The sequence below is a fragment of the Hylobates moloch genome, unplaced genomic scaffold, assembly GCF_009828535.3.
Source record: "Hylobates moloch isolate HMO894 unplaced genomic scaffold, HMol_V3 SCAFFOLD_8, whole genome shotgun sequence".
Classification (NCBI taxonomy): Eukaryota; Metazoa; Chordata; class Mammalia; order Primates; family Hylobatidae; genus Hylobates; species Hylobates moloch.
Window position 1 is genome coordinate 2,557,484 of NW_026652283.1, and position 20,342 is coordinate 2,577,825.

The following is a 20,342-nucleotide window of genomic DNA, read 5'->3' on the forward strand; positions in this document are numbered from 1 at the left end:
CTGGGACTGTTGAGCATCTTTTAAATGCACGTGTGTGTCCGTCCTTTGGTAACATTTCCTTTTTCTTTTTCAGCCACCGGATCTCCAAGTCGAAGTTCAGGTGAGTGAGACGCACGCTGCTCTTCCTTCCTTCTGCCACCAGCTCTGTCCTCAGCCACCCTGTTGGGTGGCCCAAGGTAATACCTACGAGTTGCCAGTAGGATAAGGGCTGTTCTTCTAAGGGGGTAACTACTTTCTGTATGGCCATCAAGAAAAAGCTTGTGGCTCAGATCAGACAAATAATCCAGTGGTTGATATTTGTCGAATGATCTTGGACTGTCCATCTTTTTGTCCCTAGGAAGTTGTCAGACCAAATGTGTTTTCCTCCCTTCTAAGATGAAGTCCAGTTAAAAGAAACATAAAGTGAACCCTTGTGACTGTCATGACCTGCTTCATGTTTATAGAACATGGTGAGATACGAACTTTGATGATGATGGAAAGCACATAGGATTATGACACCCGTCTGTGTCACTGCTCTTGACAATGACAGAACCTACAAAAGGATCCAGGGTCCTCAGCCCCCATCTGCCTCCCAGCCTCACTTCCTGCACTTCCATGAAAATAACCTTTGTTCCCTCTACAAGGAACTTCTTGCAGTTATCCAAATGTCCTCTGTCCTTTGTTCCCCCCACAAGGAACTTCTTGCAGTTATCCAAATGTCCTCTGTCCTGGTGCACGTCGAGGCCCTTGCATGGAGTCGTTCCTCCACTGAAATCACCATGCCCCCATGCCTTCTTCTGGAGAACTCAGACTTCTGTTCAGACCCTCAGATGTGACTGCTTCCATGTTACTGCTCTCTCTCCCATTTCACTGGGCCTGGAAAATACCTTCTTCAAACTCCAGGGAGAGTTACTCAGCTCCCCCTTCCCTGGTGCTTTGCTGATGCCTCTGTCACGGCACTCAGCACATCACACTCGGATTACTGGCTCGCAGTCCCCTGCCTCCAGAGGCTCTGCCTGCATGCCTCACAGGGGTTATTTCCAGAGCGCCCAGCTCAGTGCCTGTCCAGTGGTGAACGTCCATACATGTGTGGTGAATGAATGAGTGGACAGATGTGTGCAGGGAGAATGTGAATTTACTCCCACAAAGCTTGTATGTGCCAAAAAATATTGGTTGTTTTTCATAATTGAGCTAATCTTGATGCCCTAGCCCCATCTCCTACATGGCAGGAGCATAAAGAAATTTTTATCCAGCTGAGTAAATGTAGCCCAGTGCCGTATTTTAAACAGTCCCTTAAGGTAAAGTGATTTGTCTCTCAGATTGCCTCTCTCCCAGCTCCTCTCTTGGACGGAGCTGGACACATGGCAGAGAGGGACTTTGAGATCCCAGGAAGCAGGGAATGATGAGGGCTGGTCTAGAAGCCACGCGACCCCTCTGGATGCTTGCTTATCTCTGCTGCATGGAGCTAGGCTGAACTGCTGTCTTAACTGGTACCTGCTGAGGTCCATCTGGTCAGGGCATCCACTGCTGGAGTCCATGCCCTCTACTTGCCTCCGGCCTTGAAATCTCCACCTCTGCTCTCTGACCCTTGAGTTCTGTTGGCCCCACTGACTTTAGCACCTCTACACCTCAGCTGAGGACATGGACACTTCAGGTCCCTCACACTCCCTGAAGGAGCTGGGGGAGGCAGCAGCACTATGACAGGCCCGTTGGCCTACCGCTGTCCCATCACGCCCTCTGTAACAGCCAGGATAAGCTTCAAGCCAAGGGCTGACCTTCTCCCAGCGCCCACCAAGGCACTCCACCAGCCCCAATGTCCCCGGGCCTCCCCGTGGCCATCTGGGTGTTTCCAAAGCAACCCCCCACCAACCTCTTGGGGTGTGGTGCCCAAGGGCTAAAAATTAAGTGAGGACCCTGGTGTCTGACTTGTGCTCCACTTCTGACACCTTCTTTCTCTCCCATTTCACCAGGACTGGAAAATACAGGCTTTTTTCCCAATTCTTGTTTCTCTCAAACCAAGACCTCGTCTACATAAAAAATCTACGTCCAGGCCCATCCGCTCTAGCTCTTATTACAGAGAAAGACCTCTAGAAATATAAAAAAAAATTTTTTTCTCTCTCAGTAATGCTTGGCTGTTACTGCTTCATCTCCAGCATCTGGAGAAGTGGCTGGTACATAACAGGAACCTCATAAATATTTGCTGAGTGAGTGAGTAATTAGTAAATGAATGGTCTTGCCCCAGTAAGACAATAGACTTGACACAGATTCAAACAAAATACCTAATTTGACGGTCAAAGTTGAAAAAGCATGTTGTGCTTTAACAGTTCCAAAGCCCCCACACAATAAGAGTAAAGGGATTAAAAATACACTTGAAAATATTTCCAAAATATCATTCTCAGTTCATGCAAGTGAGTAAATAATAAATTAATAAATGAATGAATGAGTGAATATGATCCGGAGGATGGGAGGGAAAATTATGTACTTGTGTCTCGAGTTAGAGATTGCCTGGAACACTCTGGGGACATTATTTTCATCCAGTGATCTATGGTGCAAGCTGTGCTTTTGAACAAGAGAGAAAGAGCAGTGGGGCCTGTAAACCTCTGGAGTCTCCCTCAGCCCCGAGGCTTTGCTACGTGCTGGCCATTCAGCCCTGATCATCTGCCTCTGGGAAGGCCTTCTCCTTCTGCAGCCACCCCTCAATACACTGCAGCAATGCAGACAGCAGATTTTGTTCTTCTAAAGGCCTGCAGCTAGTAGGTTGGCACTATCATTGAAACTCATTTCCAGATGAGGGTCCTGAGGCTTTGAGAGGCCCAGGTCACAGGGCTCTAGTATGGCTGAGTCAGAGCTCATACCCAGGGGCTCTGCTGCCAATCACTGTGCCATCCTAGTGATGAGGTTCTGCCCGGGAATAGTAAACCCTGTTCCTGTATAGCTAGTGTGTCCACAGAGTGCCTAACTCTAGAGCCCTGCTATTCAACAGAAATACAGTGCAAGCCACATATGTACTTTTAAAAATGTTCTAGCAGGCAGGTTAAAAAATAAAAAGAAACAGGAAATTTATTTGATTTAAACCAGCATCTCTAAAACATTACTATTTCAATATGTAATTCACATAAAAATTATTAATGAGATATTTTGCATTCATGCTTTTGTGCTAAGTCTTTGAAATGCAGTGTGTGTTTTGCCCTTACTGCACATCTCAGTCTGGACTGACCATGTTTCCCATGCACAGTAGCTGCATGTTGCTAGCGGCTGCCACACAAGGCCACATGGCCCTGGAGGTTTCACACATGAGCAGGTATCACACAGCAGCCGTCTAATCTAGATTCAGCAGTTCACTGATGGTGTCCGCTTAGGGAATATCAAAGGCTACAAATAGATTGAAAATGCCACCAACATTTTCAAAGTATTCCTAATCATTTTCTCAAGTTAGGTGAAACAGTTTAACAATTACAGATAATGGAATTTGAGTCTCAAACTGGCCTTTCCCTTTGCAAAACAGAATGATCCAAAGTCACGGTTTCTTTCAAGGAAGTATGAGAATGGAGCCTTTAGGGAAAATTTGGCCAGTTAATGGATTACAGCCATAGTATATTACAGCCATAGTAGAGTATTCCCTTGGTAATCCAGGTTTGCACTCAGAGGAATTAGTTAAAATAAGAGATTTGTGACATTTGGAGCTCACTATTCAGAATAGAATGTAAACAGTTATGAAACAAATGATTCAGGAAGTCTTCTGTAAACTGAAGGGATTAATTAGACAAGTTGGAGTTTCTGGATCTCAACCTTATGGAGTTCTGAAGTGAACCTCACGGAGTTCTAAAATTGGGAGGACTAGCTCACCCAGTCTTCGGTGAAATGTGCTTCCAATGCTCTCTTCACTTCTGCCATACCATCGGCAACAAGGCACAAATCCAAATTTGCCCCAATCTCTAATAGTCTTTTGTAAAGTTACTTATTTACAAGAGAATTAAACTTAATGATTTTCTGTGTTTGTTGTTGGTTCTGGTAAAAAAAAAAAAAAAAAGAAACTTACTCTAGCCACTAGAAAGAGCTTGCAGGGCCCATCATTTTGATGTTGTCTACGATTCCAGATGCCTGTCCACCATTGCATGTCAAGCAAACTATTTTAGGAGCACTGCCCGCTGCTCACCTCCACCCTCAGCCCTGGTTCACAAGAGCTACAGGAATGTTTGGCCTTGTCTTACAGAGGGAGGTAGTACATTTGTATAGAGTTCATCTCTGCTGCTCAACCATGCCATCAGCCCGGGGTTCTTGTGCAGGATGCACTGTGCTGAGTCCCGTGGATCTGTAACCAAGTGTAAGACACAGCCCCATTCCTTCGTGGGTCTTGTGAGCTCCGCGGAGAGGCAGAAACCACACAAATAAAAGGTAACTGACAATACAAGGAAATGGGAACTCATTTCCTTAGGGGACCCTTCTTGCCTAAGGTGTCCTTTTGTGTGCCCCCCTGTGGACCTGCCCAGGACTTAGGCCCTGCTGTGACTGCTAACTTAGTGGTCTGTGTCTCCGTGTAGGTTTTACGCAGAGGAGGCCTGTGAGCATTGTGCTAGTTACTGAGTATCTGGTACCTAGCCCATGGTCAGTGTTCAGTAACTTTCTTGGATGTGTAACTAGAATGAGTAATGCAGACAGTAAGCACTGCCCAATGCCAAGGCTGAGAAGACTGGAAGCATGCATCGTGGAGAAGCTGGGAGTCAGCGTGAGCCCCACAGGAGGGGCAGGACAGAGAGGACAGAGCAAAGGTGGAGTTTCCGGTAGCTGGGAGGACTTGCGGTGCAGCTGGACAGTCAAGAGGAAGGCCCAGTGTAGGGAGAAGGGCAGGCAGAGCTGGGGCCGCAAGAGCAGAAGTTTCCGTTGGAATGCAGTGATCCTGAAGTTTAGAGACGTAGATGAGATCCATTCGTATCCATCCCTCTCTCCTGTGTCTACATATGGAAGGTTCTATTTCTAGAGAAAATGACTTCCAGTTAGTGTGAAGGGAACATGAATAGCGGGCAAATTTCTCCTCCCTATTTTATGATTTAATTTCTGTATCCTCCATGCATATGTAAACACAAATAAATTTACACATTCTAATAAACCATTACATTTATTATACAGTAGGAAGTGTTGCCAGGAAACCAGTTGTCAAGCAGTGCTATATTTTGAAGAGTGGGAGGTGTATAATTATCTTTAAATACTTTCTCTGGATAGTAATTACCCCACCCCCACCCCAGCCCAAATCCACGTGACTCTCCCAAATGGGTCTGCTCAGGAGCACCCCAGTTTAAAGGGACACGGTCCTGTCCGCTCCAGACACTCCTCAGGGGTCTGTGCAGAGCAGCTGCAGACCCATGGGACCGGCCTGACCATACAGCACCCATACCCACTACTCCCAAGCATGGGGAAAGAGGGGTATAATCAAGCTCTCATATTAAACCCACTCTAAGACAGCTCTACATACCACAAAGAAAGCAACCTTGATTGCCTTGGACTCTGAATAACAATTATCAGTGATTTCTGGAACTTGAGACTGTATCTATTTAAAACATGTTCTTTGCAAACTTCACTGTCAGCTCTTCAACATCAGATATGAGTTTGTCCTGAAAATTCATGTTTTAGGGGAAAAAACTACTTGCCAAATTTCTGTACAATATTAATAATCACAATCACAGGAAAAAAGCAGAGGCATGCCCTGCAAGATAAGACTGTTCAGTATCAAGATCTGGCAAACTTCAGAGGTCACCTCTCAAGAGGACCATCGGGGACTCATTGTCTCATTCCTTTGTCCCTCTGTCCACCCTCCACCATCCTCCCTCAGATCCAGGGCAGTATGTCTGGGGGTGCAAGAATCCCAAAGTGCATTTAGAAATCATAACTTTAAACTGTTTATGGGCACTAATAGATGTGTATATTTATGAGGTGCATGTGATGTTTTGATCCAGGCGTATAATGTGTAAAAATCAAACCAGGGTTATCGGGGTATTCCTCACATCAAGCACTTACCATTTCTTTGTATTACGAACATTCCAATTCCACTCTTTTAGTTATTTTAAAATATGCAATAAATTATCATGACTGTAGTCACCATCCTTCTCTCCTATGTTGTATAATCAAATATTGCATCTCATTTATTATATTTAACTATGTTTTTTCACCTATTTACCATCTCCACTACCTGTTCCAGCTTCTGGTAACCATCATTCTGCTCTCTGTATCCATGAGTTCAATTGCTTTAATTTTTAGCTACCACATATGAGTGAGAATATGTACAATTTGTCTTTCTGTGCCTGGCTTATTTCACTTAATATAACGGCCTCCAGTTCCATCCGTGTTGTTGCAAATGACAGAATTTCATTCTTTTTTATAGCTGAACAATATTCCATCGTGTACATGTACCACATTTTCTTCATTCATTAGCTGATGGATGCTTACGTTGATTCTGTATCTTGGCTATTTTAAATAGTGCTGCAGTGAACATAGGAGTGCAGATATCTCTTCAGTATACAGATTGGAAACCATATTTTCCACCTGGTGGCCTGCTTCCCTGTGTAGTGGATTTTCCCCCAAGTGGTAGGCAAGTGTCCCATGTAAGGTGTGGCCCTCACTGGAGATGGCCTTCAAGCCAGAGCAGAACACTGCCCGGATTAATCCTTTTACTCCTCCCTGCTCCTCAGGCCAAACACTAAGTTCTCCCTGCAGTCCTGAAGAAACAGTACCCTTCTTAGATGACTCTTCACTCTCCTAACCTCATCCTAGATTTAGCAAAGTCTTGGTAACAGGATTTTCTGCAGATCATAGATAGAAAAATGACAGAGTAGAAAGGTGGATGAAGTCAGGCTACTCCAAGAGGCGATTTTGGGGGTAGGTGCAGGGATCCGTAGCAGCCCAGGCTGGCATCTTGGAGTTTGCTGATGTTTGGAGGGGCTTCTGCTCTGGAAGTAGAGGACCGAGGCTGAGGGCAGTGCACACAGCACAGAGCTGTCCCTGCCCCCTGGGGCACACCCACATGTGGTGCTGCTACGTGCCCGGGGGCTAGGAAGGAATAGGCCATTCACAGACCGGTGGGTTCACACAGATGGGGCTTGCTGCTCCACCACCAACATAACTTGACCCAGGAGGTGACGCTGAGGCTGGATGGTCATCTCTGGCAGGAAGATTGGAGAAACGGACTCATGCATGGACTCTGATTTAGAATGGAGGACCTCATTTCAGCTTCCTTGCACTGAAGTGGAGGGCCAGTTTTCACATCCAGACTTAGTATGCCACACACACACACACACACACAACGGAAACAAAGTTTTATGTAAAAATATTTTTCCTTACTGCTTGCTTTAAAAAGCAGTTTCCTTATGATACGCACTGTGATATGTTCCACTCTATTCCTCTATTCAGTGCCAGGCATGACCTACTCGGTAGATTTCATGACCCACTAATGGGCTGCAGTGTGAGGTTTGAAATCTCTGCCTAGAGGCAGATTCTGCGTGCTTATTTAGAGGAATGTCTGTCTAGACTAGAGAGATTCATAGACAGGAGATCATTTTATGGAAAAATACAGATATTCATGGACTTTATCACCAGGATTCTACTTTGTTTCTCCTCCTGCCTTCATTACCCAGGCAGGAGCTGTATCTTCAATGCCTCGTGGGTCTGCGTACAAGTCCTACAGGTGCCCCAAAGCCACGTGCAGAGCTAAGCACCCCATTCTTCTCATAGCTGACCCCTCTGCCTGGAGCTCTACTCCCCGTCCTCTGGCCCTCCTCTGTGCCGCCCTCCCAAATCGCCCCAGCTAAAAATGTTGGCAGTCCCTTCCATAGCTGTCTTTCTTATTCTGCACATCCACTCATCTCAAGGGACTATTGATTCTGCTTCCAAAATTGCTGCCAGCTCTGTGTCGTCTTTTCCATTAATAAATCTATTGCCTTCATTATCTCTAACCTGGAGAACAGGAAGAGAATTCCTCGTACTCTCCCTGGTCTAGAAGGTGACAGAGGGGCTGTTTTTGTGGAGTGTTCCGATGCAACCTGATCATGTCCTTTCCCCTCCCCAAGCCCTCAGCATGGCCCCTGCAGTCTCCTCCTCAGCACCTCTCCAGCTGTGGTTCCTCTCTCCTTGCACAGTGCAGCCGTTTATTAACCACGTCGTCTACTGAATTCAACCAAATAGAGCTGTATATTTTCTCTGTATCAGGAAAATGAAAACGCCTCCACCATAGAATCTTAAAATGTGTTTCTTTAGGATCATCTTAGCCAATGGTTCTCAACCATCATTACACGTTAGAACCACCTGGGGAACCTTAAAAATACCATGGTATTTTGGGGGGTATTTAAAAATACCCAACCCCTAGAGAATCAGACTTAATTGGTTTGGCATTGGGGCTTACAGACCAGTGGGGTTTTGGGGAGGGTTCCGTAGGTAATTCTGTGTGTAGCCAGGTTTGAGAATCACTGACAAAGGCCCCTAAACCAAGATAGGGGGAAGAGTCCGTAGAGCATGGATGAGGCTTGAGGGGTCTGTGTGCTGCATGGGCTCACATGTAAAGGTGTGTGTGTGGGCGTGTGCCCGTTTTTCTGAAAGGCAGATCTAAACATTCGTCAGATTCTGGAAAGATTCTATAACCCAGAAAAAGAGCCTGTGCTCCAGATGAACCCCTTCTACCATACGGATGCAGCACACAGAGCCAGGGCCAAGAGGCTGGGCAAAAAACCACAACTGGCTCTGCCTGCTGTGATATTGGTCGAGGTACTCAACCTCCCCGGCCCTTAGTTTTCTCCTCCACAAAAATCAGGATAATGCGTGCTTTGCAGAGTTAAAGAACTGGAGAGAAGGCATGAGAAGTGCCTGGTGTGGTACTGGGCTCCTCCTCCACTGTTACTAATAATGCTCTTATTGCTTACAACACTATTTCCAAGAATGCCATTTTACAAAAATTAAAAAAAACTCTCATTTATTGAGCATCTTCAACTTCATAGCAGCCAGATGCATTATAAGGTATTTGATCCATCCCCACAATAACCCCATGAGGTTGGCCCTCTTCCTGTTTCACAGATGGGAGAACTGAAGCCGGGAGGAGTTCAGGGGCATCCCCAAGGCGGCAGGGCCTGGTTAGCTGGGTGAGAAGCTGGGCTCCTTGCCACCAGGTTGGGCTGCCCTAGCAAGGCCAGGTCAGCGAGGGGCGAGAAGAGCCACGGCGCTGCATCTTGGGTTGGAGGAAACCTGAATTCACAGCCAAGCCCACCCTTCTCTCCCTGTCCCCTTTCCAGCCGCTACTGGCGCCGGTGGAATCGGTTCTGCAGAAGAAAGTGCCGCGCCGCAGTCAAGTCTAATGTCTTCTACTGGCTGGTGATTTTCCTGGTGTTCCTCAACACGCTCACCATTGCCTCTGAGCACTACAACCAGCCCCACTGGCTCACAGAAGTCCAAGGTGAGCGGCAGCCCCAGCTCTGCCCTGGTTTCCTCCTGGTAACTCAGCCCCAAGGCCCAGGGGAGGGCATAACCACAGGCAGAAGGTGGATGGGAAAGCAGCCAATGGTTGGGGCTCTTGGCAGGTGCTGTGCTGGAGACACCAAGGGCCTGGCAGTTCCAAAGCCCCACAATAAAATGCACTACCTTGTTAAAAACAGACACGGCTCCCCTGACTGGGCCCACACCATCAGCCTGCCCCAAAGTCACTGTTGGGCCCGGGTGACGAGGAAAGGGGCTACAGCTTGTTTGCCTATCTCAGACCCCTGGCTGCCAACTTCCCAGCATGGATTTTAAATACCTGGGGGCCTTCCTGCAGCCCCGAGGTGGCCTTAACCAGAACACGTGAGGATGGAACGAGCAAAAAGGCAGAGAAAAGAATAGGGCCTGAGCACAAGGAACCGTCTTCAATGGGTCATTCATTCTCATTATCCTTCCTTGGGCCCCTAGACGAGGGCCCCACTAGCCAGGCCTCAGCATCGTTGCTGAGCGGTCAAGAAGACCTGGCCCCATCCTCCACAGCTGCTTTCCAGAGTCCTGGGAGGCCGGGGTCTAGTGGTGGAGAAGTCAGACTCAGACAGTGCAGCTCCAACTGTTGGCTGTGTGGCCTGCACGGATTACTCACCTCTTTGAACCTCCTTTCTCATCTCTGAAAATGGGCATGATGATGGTGGTGCCATCCCCACAGGCCTGCTATGAGGAGCAGAGATTGTGTGTGCTGAGCCTATGGTGCATGGGAGATGCTCAGTAAATGTCTGTTATGATTATGATGAGAGAGCCCTTTCCCATTGGCTTGGCCCTAACTTCCGTTCTGGCTGAGGTGGATGGGAGAGGTGTCATGGGGGGTCCTTTTTCCAATGGAGATAATTACTATATTTCCTTTCCCTGCCTCCCTCTCTGCCTCATCTGGCCCTGCTCGGATCTCATCCCTCTCCTGGGCCTGCCAGACACGGCGAACAAGGCCCTGCTGGCCCTGTTCACAGCGGAGATGCTCCTGAAGATGTACAGCCTGGGCCTGCAGGCCTACTTCGTGTCCCTCTTCAACCGCTTTGACTGCTTCGTCGTGTGTGGCGGCATCCTGGAGACCATCCTGGTGGAGACCAAGATCATGTCCCCACTGGGCATCTCCGTGCTCAGATGTGTCCGGCTGCTGAGGATATTCAAGATCACGAGGTACCGGGCGACTCCTCTCATTTTGGAGAGGGGACTCGGAGAAGTTCTTCCAGACGGCAAGGGAGGTGGCAAGGCCTGGGTGGGAGGGGGGCTGTTCTTCCTCAAAGGGTGTCTCTGAAGTTCACATGCAATGGGGGTAGTTTGTGTTCATTTAGATGGCACATCATTTGGAAATTCCTCTGGCTGCTAATACCAGACACTCATCTCAGTAGTGTCAGCAAGCTAGGGACTTATTCAGCCATGGGAAGAAAGTCCAGAGGCAGCTAGCTAAGTGCCTTCAAGAAAAGGATCAGGGACTCAGTCTCTTCTCCTGTGCTTCACCAGCCTTGGTGCGGATTCCTCTCCAGGGTCATAAGATGGCTTCTGGAGATTGAGCCATCACATTCAAATTGGAGGTGGGAGGAAGAGAAAGGAGCAAAAGGACCAACCACCCTGGCCAAGTCAACCTCTCCACTCGCAGAAGTCACTCCCAGACACACCCATTAGGACTGCTGCTGTCAAAAAAACTGAAAATCATAAGGGTTGGCAATGACATGGAAAAATCGGAACCCTTGTGCACTGTGGGTGGGAGTGTAAAATGGTGCAGCCACTGTGGGGAATGGTATGGCAGTTCCTAAAAGCATTAACGATAGAATTACCCTCTCATCCATCAATTCCACTTCTGGGTATGTGCCCAAAATAATTGAAAGTAGGATCTCAAAGAGATATTTGCACACCCAAGTGCCTTAGACAGATGAATGTATTTTTAAAATGTGGTCTACACATACAGTGCAATATTATTCAGTCTTAAAAAGGAAGGAAATCCTGACACATGCTACAAAGTAGATGAAACTTAAGGACATTATGCTAAGTGAAATAAGCCAGTCACAGAAAGACAAATACTGGATGATTCCATTTATACACGGCTCTTAGAGTAGTCAGATTCACAGAGACAGAAAGCAGAATGGTGGGCGCCCAGGGCTGGAGGGAGGGGGCAGAGGGGAGTTAGTGTTTAATGGGTTCTGGAGATGGAGGATGGTGGTGGTTTCACAACAATGTGAATGTATTTAGCACCACTGAATTCTACAGTAAAAAAAAAAAAAAGGTTAAGATGGTAAATTTTATGTTATGTGTATTTTAACACAGTGAAACAAATTGGAAGAAATCTTCCAGAAATCTCAGCAAAGGGTTCTGTTCTTGAGCACCTGAGCTGTTAGGGAGGCTGAGAAATGCAGTCTTCTAGCAGGACAAGTTCTGCTGAAAATGCAATCAAGATCCAGCCACTGCAAAGGGCTGTGGACACTGCACTGCAGATGGCGTTCACCCTCTGTCCACATGGCCACCCCTCCATATGTCAGTCCAGCTCCTACCCAAAGCAGGCCATCTCCTTCACTGCCTAGGCAGCAGTGACTCTCATGACAAGGACAGGGCTGAGGGGCACCATGCTCTAGGACAACAATTTTCACCTGATTGTGACCACTGGGAGTGGTGGAATCAATTTATTGGATCACAACCATCATTTTAAAACAGCTCTACTGAAATAGAATTCATATCCCATATATTTACCCCTTACAAAGTGTAATTTAATTGTTTTTTATATTCATGGTTATGCAGCCATCACCATGTTCTAGTTGTAGAACATTTTCATCACCCCAGAAAGAAACTCCATACCCACTCCACATTTCCCCCATCTTCCCTCCCAGCAACCAAATTCACTTTATGTCTCTATAGAGTTGCCTATTTCAGACCATTCATATGAGTGAAATCTTATAATATGTGTTTTTGTGATGGCCTCTTTGACTTAGCATAATGTTTTCAAGGGCCATCCATGTTGTAGCATAGATCAGTACTTTGTTTCCTTTTATGGTGAATAATATTCCATTGTAGGGATATACTACATTTTGTGTATTCATGTATCAGTGATGGACATTTGGTTGTTACTATCTTTTGGCTGCTATGAATAATGCTGCTATGAACATTCATGTTCAAGTCTTCCTGTAGATGTAGGCTTTTGTTTTTCTTGGATACATACCTCGGAGTGGAATTTCTAGATTATTTGGTAACAATATGTTTAAGATTTTGAGGAACTGTCAAGCTGTTTTCCAGAGAGAGTAAAGCATCTTCCATTTCCACCAGCAATGTATAAGGGTTCCAGCTTCTTCACATTCTCACAAGCATCATTTTTAAAGAAAGAATGAAATAGAATAGGAAAACATCAGAGGGTCTCACATGAATGTAAACATTGTTTCATAAAAAGCTGAGATACAGACCTGACTTGCAGTAGAATACACATTTGCAGTATAATATATATTTCTTAATATGCGTTATGGTCAACCTTAGAAGACATAAGGCAAACACCTGGAAGGAACTTTCAACCTGTGCCCCTCTAAGGCACAAGTCCCCTGTCCTTAAAAAGCTGCTTTGGGAGCTCCCAAAATCTCTGCTTTGGGAGCTCCCAAAATCTCTGCTTTGGGAGACCTTTGATAACAGGGGCACTAAAACTATCAGTTGGATTGTGATGGGTAAAAAGGGATGGAGGTTGGTGTCTTCAGGATCTGGAGCTGACGGCACCTTGCTCAGAGCGTATTTCTGAGTGTCCCTAGGTATTGCTCTTCTCGTCACAATTCTCCTGGCAGCCACCCAGAGCATGGTCACATGGTGTTGTGGATGGTCCAGGGAGGTAGACATTTAAAGTGTTTCATTTAGTGCACAGAAAGGACTCAATATGCAGAAGCTTTTATTATTCATCTAATATTATGATGGCTATTATTAGAAGGAAGAAGGAGAAGGGCGCTAATAGTGACCTACATATTCACATACTCTTGTTCTTACTTATTTACCCACCACGTATATACTGTGTACTGAGCTCAGAGAGATGGAAAAAATCAAAAAATAAGGCATATGGCATGAACTAAACCCAGGAGAAATGTATAGTCTGGTTGGGGAGATGGAGTTTGTGCACATGAAGAGATGAAAGGAAAATCTATGACAGAATATAATGAGCTGGCAAAGTGTGGTGGGTGTGGGAATTACCTGCTGTGTGAAATTGGGAGCAGGAGGTAGCTCCTGGAGAAGGTTGCATCTCAGATGAGGGACTTAACACACACGCACGATTAAAATCCAGAAGTTTAATGCTCCTAAGCAACAGCCTTCTTTCCCTCTGACCCCATCGAAAGAGAGCTCTTCCTGAGTGTCCTGAATATGTTGGCATTACAGAAAGTCCTTGGTTTACAGTAAAAGTGGTAGAAATCCTTACAACAGCAATGATTACCATGCACCAGTGCTTACTCTGTGCCAGATAGGGTGAGCCAGAGGCCTACGAATGTTAGCTTGAGTAATTCTCCCAACTACCTACATGAAGATGAGGATGAGGATGGGCTACTGCTATTATTATTCCCACTTTGCAGATGAGAAACTGAGGCTTCGAGAGTTGTCAGTTGCCCAAGGTCACAAAACTGCTCACAGGTAACACTGGGATTAAAAGGCAAGGCAGGTCTGTGGTCTGACTTGAGGTGCTGTACTCCTAACCACTGCCTTGCACTGCAGAGCTGAGAGCTGACCTGTCTTCTTGTCTAGGTCCCTGAGACAGAACTTAAAAGATCTTTATGCCCTGGTTCTTGTTAGATAATTGCCAATTCTACTTGCTCCTCCTGGGGTCTGTTAAGCTATTTTTAACTTATAGTTTTCAATGCCTCTTAAATAATTCTCAAAATTCCCTGTTTGGGGCTTTTATATATACATATATATATATATATATTTCTATAGAAAAGAAATCTTGCTGCTATATATTGTTATGACATCTTGAAAAGATTTAACATTCATTCTATTTTTAATCGCCAATTTATTTCTAATCTGAAGATATTGCCAAGAAACCATTTTAAAAAATCTATCTTAATCAGAGAGCTTCCTGTAGTCCCTCCACAAGAAGGAGTAGTAGTATTTTCAGACCTCTATGAAGTCTATAAGCAGAAGAAATCATTGTCTAATTGAAAGTGACTTTGGCAAAGGCCGTCATCTTCCTATTTTCAAGTCTCCAAAGCCTCTGGGGACTTTCGGAAAGCAATAAAGAGACTAATTAGGTTGGGGAATCCCATATGGGATTCATGGATCCCATAAGTCTGTCTCCAGTGCCAGCCTTGGGACTGGGTGACAGTGACCAAGAAAAATGCCTAAAATATGGGTTGGGAGTGGACATTGTGGTGCCTTCAGCTGAACCTTGAAATGCGTCATCTGTGCATGGTCCTGCCATCGGACAAATGCATGCCTTCTTCTTCTTTTAAAATATCTTGGAAAATACTTTGCAGTGTCTTGCTGCTACTCATATGTGGAAGAAATTTCTTCTCTCTCTCTCTCTCTCTCTTTTTTTTTTTACAATGTAGTCTGAACCAGTAATTGCAATTCTTAAACTTAGCTGAACCCATGAAGGAGCTCATTAAGGAGCTCATCTCTAGAGATTTTGGCCAGCAACTCCTGAAGAGTTCCATGCTAGTGGTCCAATGACCGACCTCACTTGAAGAACTACTGGCCTAATTTCCTACTGCTGCTCTTGGTCTGCTTTCTTCTCCTAAAATACTGCCCTTCATATGCAATCGGAAAACTTGATTATTATTCCTCCTCCTCCTCCTCCTCCTCCTCCTCCTTCTCTTCCTCCTTCTCCTCCTCCTCCCCCTCTTCCTCCTCCTCCCCCTCTTCTTCCTCCTCCTCCCCCTCTTCTTCCTCCTCCTCCTCTTCCTCCTCCTTCTCCTCTCCTCCTCCTTCCCTTCCTCCTCCTCTTCCTCCTCCTCCTCCTCTTCTTCCTCCTCTTCTTCCTCCTCTTCTTCCTCCTCCTCCTCTTCCTCCTCCTCCTCTTCCTCCTCCTCCTCTTCCTCCTCCTCCTCCTCCTCCTCCTCCTCCTCTTCTTCCTCCTCCTCCTCCTCCTCCTCCTCCTCCTCCTCCTCTTCCTCCTCCTCCTCCTCCTCTTCTTCCTCCTCCTCCTCCTCCTCTTCTTCCTCCTCCTCCTCTTCCTCCTCCTTCTCCTCCTCCTCCTCTTCTTCCTCCTCCTTCTCCTCCTCCTCCTCTTCCTCCTCCTCCTCCTCCTCTTCTTCCTCCTCCTCCTCCCCCTCTTCTTCCTCCTCTTCTTCCTCCTCCTCTCCTCCTCCTTCTTCTTTTTTCATGACAGGATCTCACTCTGTCACCTAGGCTGGAGGGTGGTAGCATAATCATAGCTCACTGTAGCCTCAAACTCCTGGGCTCAAATGATACCCCAGCCTCGTCTCAGCCTCCCAAGTAACTGAGACTATAAGTGTCATGTCTGGCTAATATTTTTATTTTTTATAGAGATGGGGTCTCACTATATTACCCAGGCTGGTCTGGAACTCCTGGCCTTAAGAGATCCTCTCGCTTGGCTGACCACCTTGCCCAGCCAAAAAACTTGATTCTTACCTCTCCACTGTCTTCTCCAGACTGTAGTCTCTAATTCTGTCAAGATGGTACTTTTGATAGTTTTTGACTGAGAAAACACATCAAGGTAAGAGCTACTATGAATTCGGCAAAGCTTTTAAATTTAAATTCCTGTACATCTGTGTATGTTTGAAAAGTGGTAATGTCAATGCACGACAAGGCTGTTTATTCAGAGTAGTATAATGCTTGATGTACACGTGGATTCATGGATCCCTTTCTAGAATTCTAGAATTCTAGGCTGCTCTTCCCTTACCCAGGGCCCATGGTCCAAGGGTGGGGAACAGGGATCTAAATCAATGGTTCTTAACCCTGAGGTCATGACACACTGGTACATCCAGAGCAGCTGGATAGTGTATAGCAAATAATTTATTACTGAGAGCTGAAATTCCAAAGTTTGTGAATAGTTTCTTTAAAAAATAAAACAAATTAATACTGTCCTTGTAGCATAATAGCATCACTCTGTCACTTGCATTACAAAATGCTTCTATGAATGGGTGAGATCCGGGTGGACTTGCAACTCATCCATGATGTCTTAAGGGAGCAGATGTCTTTGATGTATCATTATGAGGAAAATGAATTATTTACATACTTACATTTTTTGTGTTTTGTCAAAATCTGAGAACACCTTAGGGAGTATGCTACATGTATGAATATTATTCATCCTATTGTTTCAAGACAAAAAGAAAAGGCCAGGAAGACTGTACTAGACTGTAAAAAAATTATAGAAAAGAGTGAGGAAGACAAGATTCCTGCCCATTGAAAACAGTGGGGCACACGCATGGCCAGAATCTTTGTCATCTTTGAGTAAATGCCCCAGTACGGTGGGCCTTCCAGCCTCTTGATGGATTGGGTTCTTCTACCTGTGGCTCTCGGTGCTGCCCAGATTCAATATCCAGTTTGTCATCCCAGTCTCACATGTTCTGTGGGGTGGGAGAAGGGCTTCAGACAGATTCAATCCGGATGTGATACCAGTTTACTAATTGCATCTCATTTTTGACACACTTGGTTTTCAAGTGCAGTGAGGCCCCTCTAGCACTTGCTGTTTTCCCTCTCACACCTTCAATCCCTCTTTATTTCTCCTGCTACTCCTCCCCTGCAGCTCCCTTCCCAGGCCTTGAAATGGGAGCTGGGGCTGATTCAGCACAGACAGACTGGCTCATAAATCTTGGCCACATATGGGCCCCATAGAGCTCCAGGTAAGAGCCGTTAGTTCATCTCCCAGGCTCGAAATGTCTCCATGTCCCTACCAGCGTCTGGCCTTGAGCAGCAGATCCAGCCCCACACCCTCCCAGCTCTCCCATCACCTGCTAGCCCCCTCTCTTCTCAGGCCCCCTGGAGTCTCTGAGCTCATTGAGGGCCATTATTAAGGAGGTCTGTTTGGCAGATGCCCAGTTCCCTGGCAGGGGTCTATGGCAAAGGTAGCTCAGACTCCGGAGCCTGCAGTGTGGCTGTCAACACAATGGGTGGTTCTCCTCTGGAATGGGAATGGACTGGTGTCACCTACTAGTAGAAAGATAAAGAAGATGCAGGTGAGGATGACTCCCTAGCCCTGACACAACTGTGGTTGGAAGGGCCAACTAGGTGACACTGAGTAGCCCCGTGGCCCAGAAGCTCAGAGAAGCACGCTGCTAAGGCCATCCCCAGGTCCAGACCAGACCACCTTGCCCGCTTGACCAGGTTACACTCCCCATGCAGGTTCCATTCTTAATGTGACTGAGACGTCTGCTGCAAACAGAGAAGACAAGACCTTTGAACTTGTTAACCAAGTCAGCCCTTGCCTCAAAAGTGAAACCACAAAATGATCTTCCCAGCCTGCTAGAATGGATGGGAGCAGGGGCAGGTACCGGTAGAAACTGAGCCGGTAGATGAGGCATTGGGGCCCAGGCTGTCCCAGACCAAAATACTCTAGAATTCTGCTTGACTCCCAGCCCAGTATATACAGTTCTGCCTCTGGGCATTCTAATCCCTCCCAGCTCTATTGTTTCTTAAGGGGCCGGGGCTCAACTTGACAGAAGCTCTTCTCTGAGGACACCCACTCCTGTGCTCACTTGCTGGATGGATTCTACCCGCTTCCCCAGGTAGCCTCAGCCAACTCTCACTCCTCTTCACTCCATTGCCTCCCATGAAGCCCCAGCCACACAGATTCACCACAGGAGATTGCTTTATAAATGCTCTTTTAACAATAGATCACTTGCCACTGAAACTAAGAATTTTTTTTAGCCTTCAGGATGAGAACATTTTGGACAGGTATCAAACTCAGTTATGACCTTCTCTGGAACACAGAGAGAATAGGGTGGAACATTTGCAGAGCATCCAAAAGTGGTGGGTACTGTTACTTTGAAGATCTCTTATTTATGGCAAGCTCAATGCTCTGCTCTATACCTAGAATAAAGGTAAAGGACCTGGGCCTGAGCTCTTTGAAGCAAAAGGTTCATGAGATGAAAGTTCCAGTTCAAGGAAGGCTCGGGTCACTTTATATTATAGGAGAGGAGGAAGAATTCCACAGAGCCCCAAACCCAGAGACAGACCTAGGGAAGGGGAAACAAATGGAGATAAAAGGATTTCTGAACAGATGGTGGTAACTTAAATCAGGAGAGGCAGAGGAAAAAGGCAACAGAAGTGACATGGTGGTCAGCAAGTGAGAGGGCTTAAAGGGAGGCTGGGAGTAGGGACGTAGAGGGAAGGAGAGAATTTAGGTGGCAGAGAACTTGATGTGATGAAAAGCCCTCAGATGTGCCGCACTTTAAGGATAAAACAGTGAGCCGAGTGGGTCAGATGGGGGATGGGGTGAGCAAGGACACGCAGTTTGGAGAGAATGATTCCAGCAGCCGGAGAATGGGAAAGGAAAGTTGATGCCAAGGATGGCGACGCAGGCAGAGTGTCTGGGGGGTGATCTAGAGCTGGACACCGGCACCCGGGTGCTGTAGAACCCGCAGTACTGAATGTGAGCTTGTGGGCATGTGTGTGTACTGCTCTGATGAGAGAGTGCTTCATTTCTCCGCTTCTCCATGAGGTCTGTGACCAAAAGACGTGAAGTTCTTTGCTCTGCTGCTGCTCACTTCTCTCCAAAGCTCTTGGCTTTTTGGTGTGTGAGCGTGTGTATTTCATATTTTTGACCAATGAGGAAAAAAGCTTCAGTTGATTGTGAATGTGCCATTAACCCCTCTAGTTTACCACCAGTGAATCTTCCTAAAAAAAGGGTGATTCTAGGATAGGAGGCCATCACCCAATCTTCAGGCCATAGCTGTGCAAGCCATCAGACCACATTAAGAGGAGGGAGTGTGAGGACCTGCAGGATCGCCAGCTGTTTATTTAAATGATGTTTCACATCACCCTACCCACCTCAAAGGCTGCCACCTGGACACCTCCAAATCCCATCCATATCAGTGATAGTGAGCCCCCACCCTCAACCTGCTACCAGCCGAGGCCTGCCAGGCTCCAGAATTCAGCCCATCTCCTCTGAACCCTATCAGCATTCTCTGCCACACCATCATTTCAGCAATTCCTTTGTCTCATCTTCTAGATGAGCACATAAAACACCCCCGATAACTTCCACATGAGGAATGGAAGCCTTCTGCTCAGCTCATCACCCCTCGTGATGCCAGGCCCCGGGCAGCAGCCTGCCCTCTTTATCCTGCTGCAAAGGAAAGGAAAGGACAGGTGGCAGGCCTGCCTCGGGCCCAACCCCATCTTTCTCCCTGTTGAATGGGAAGCAACAGTAGGCTGAAGACAAACGGCACAAAGAACCATATCTCTGTCTGTCTGAGCCATGTTTTAACTACGTTACTGGTCCCCAGGACAATGTCTTTCCCCCCAGGTGTTTTTCATGTAGACAGTAGGGCTGGTGCCAATTCATCTTTTAAACAGAGGCTGACCTGTGCTGTCAAAACTGGGACCAGTGTATTTGAGAATGTGAGTTCTTCCCCAAAGGTGACACATGTTCACAGTGATCTGGAAATCCTACTCCCAAGGTTTGCTCAAGCCACAGAAACCCTCTTTCCTGTAGGATAAATTGATACATATTAGTTTGATGCATGGTCTGGCAATGGAACAGTCAGGAATCTCAGAAAATCCCTCCCCATGGATGTAGGGAAGCTATGGGAATAGGAAGGCTATGGGAGCAGGGGCAGGCAGCCACTTCTCACTGTTTGGCAAAGTGTGTTCAACTTAAGTGCACACACACACAGACACACATGCACAGAAGCAACCATGCAACTCTGCGGCCCCTTGCCTTTCCCTCCAGGAAGTACCAATGTGTCATACGAATAGTAAGGTTCATTCATTCACTGAACAAAATGTTTGCT

At 46.6% G+C, this 20,342-nt stretch overlaps 1 protein-coding gene across 18 annotated transcripts in view; it reads left to right on the plus strand.

Annotated features, from left to right (window-relative positions):
- Positions 1-20,342, plus strand: part of CACNA1C (calcium voltage-gated channel subunit alpha1 C) — a 631,482-nt gene that overhangs the window by 496,751 nt on the left and 114,389 nt on the right. For all 18 annotated transcript variants that reach the window (XM_058442545.1, XM_058442555.1, XM_058442554.1 and 15 more), the window contains 3 exons: positions 74-100; positions 9,249-9,409; positions 10,395-10,620. In XM_058442545.1, the coding sequence (XP_058298528.1) occupies positions 74-100; positions 9,249-9,409; positions 10,395-10,620 (414 nt within the window). The remainder of the gene's footprint in view (positions 1-73; positions 101-9,248; positions 9,410-10,394; positions 10,621-20,342) is intronic.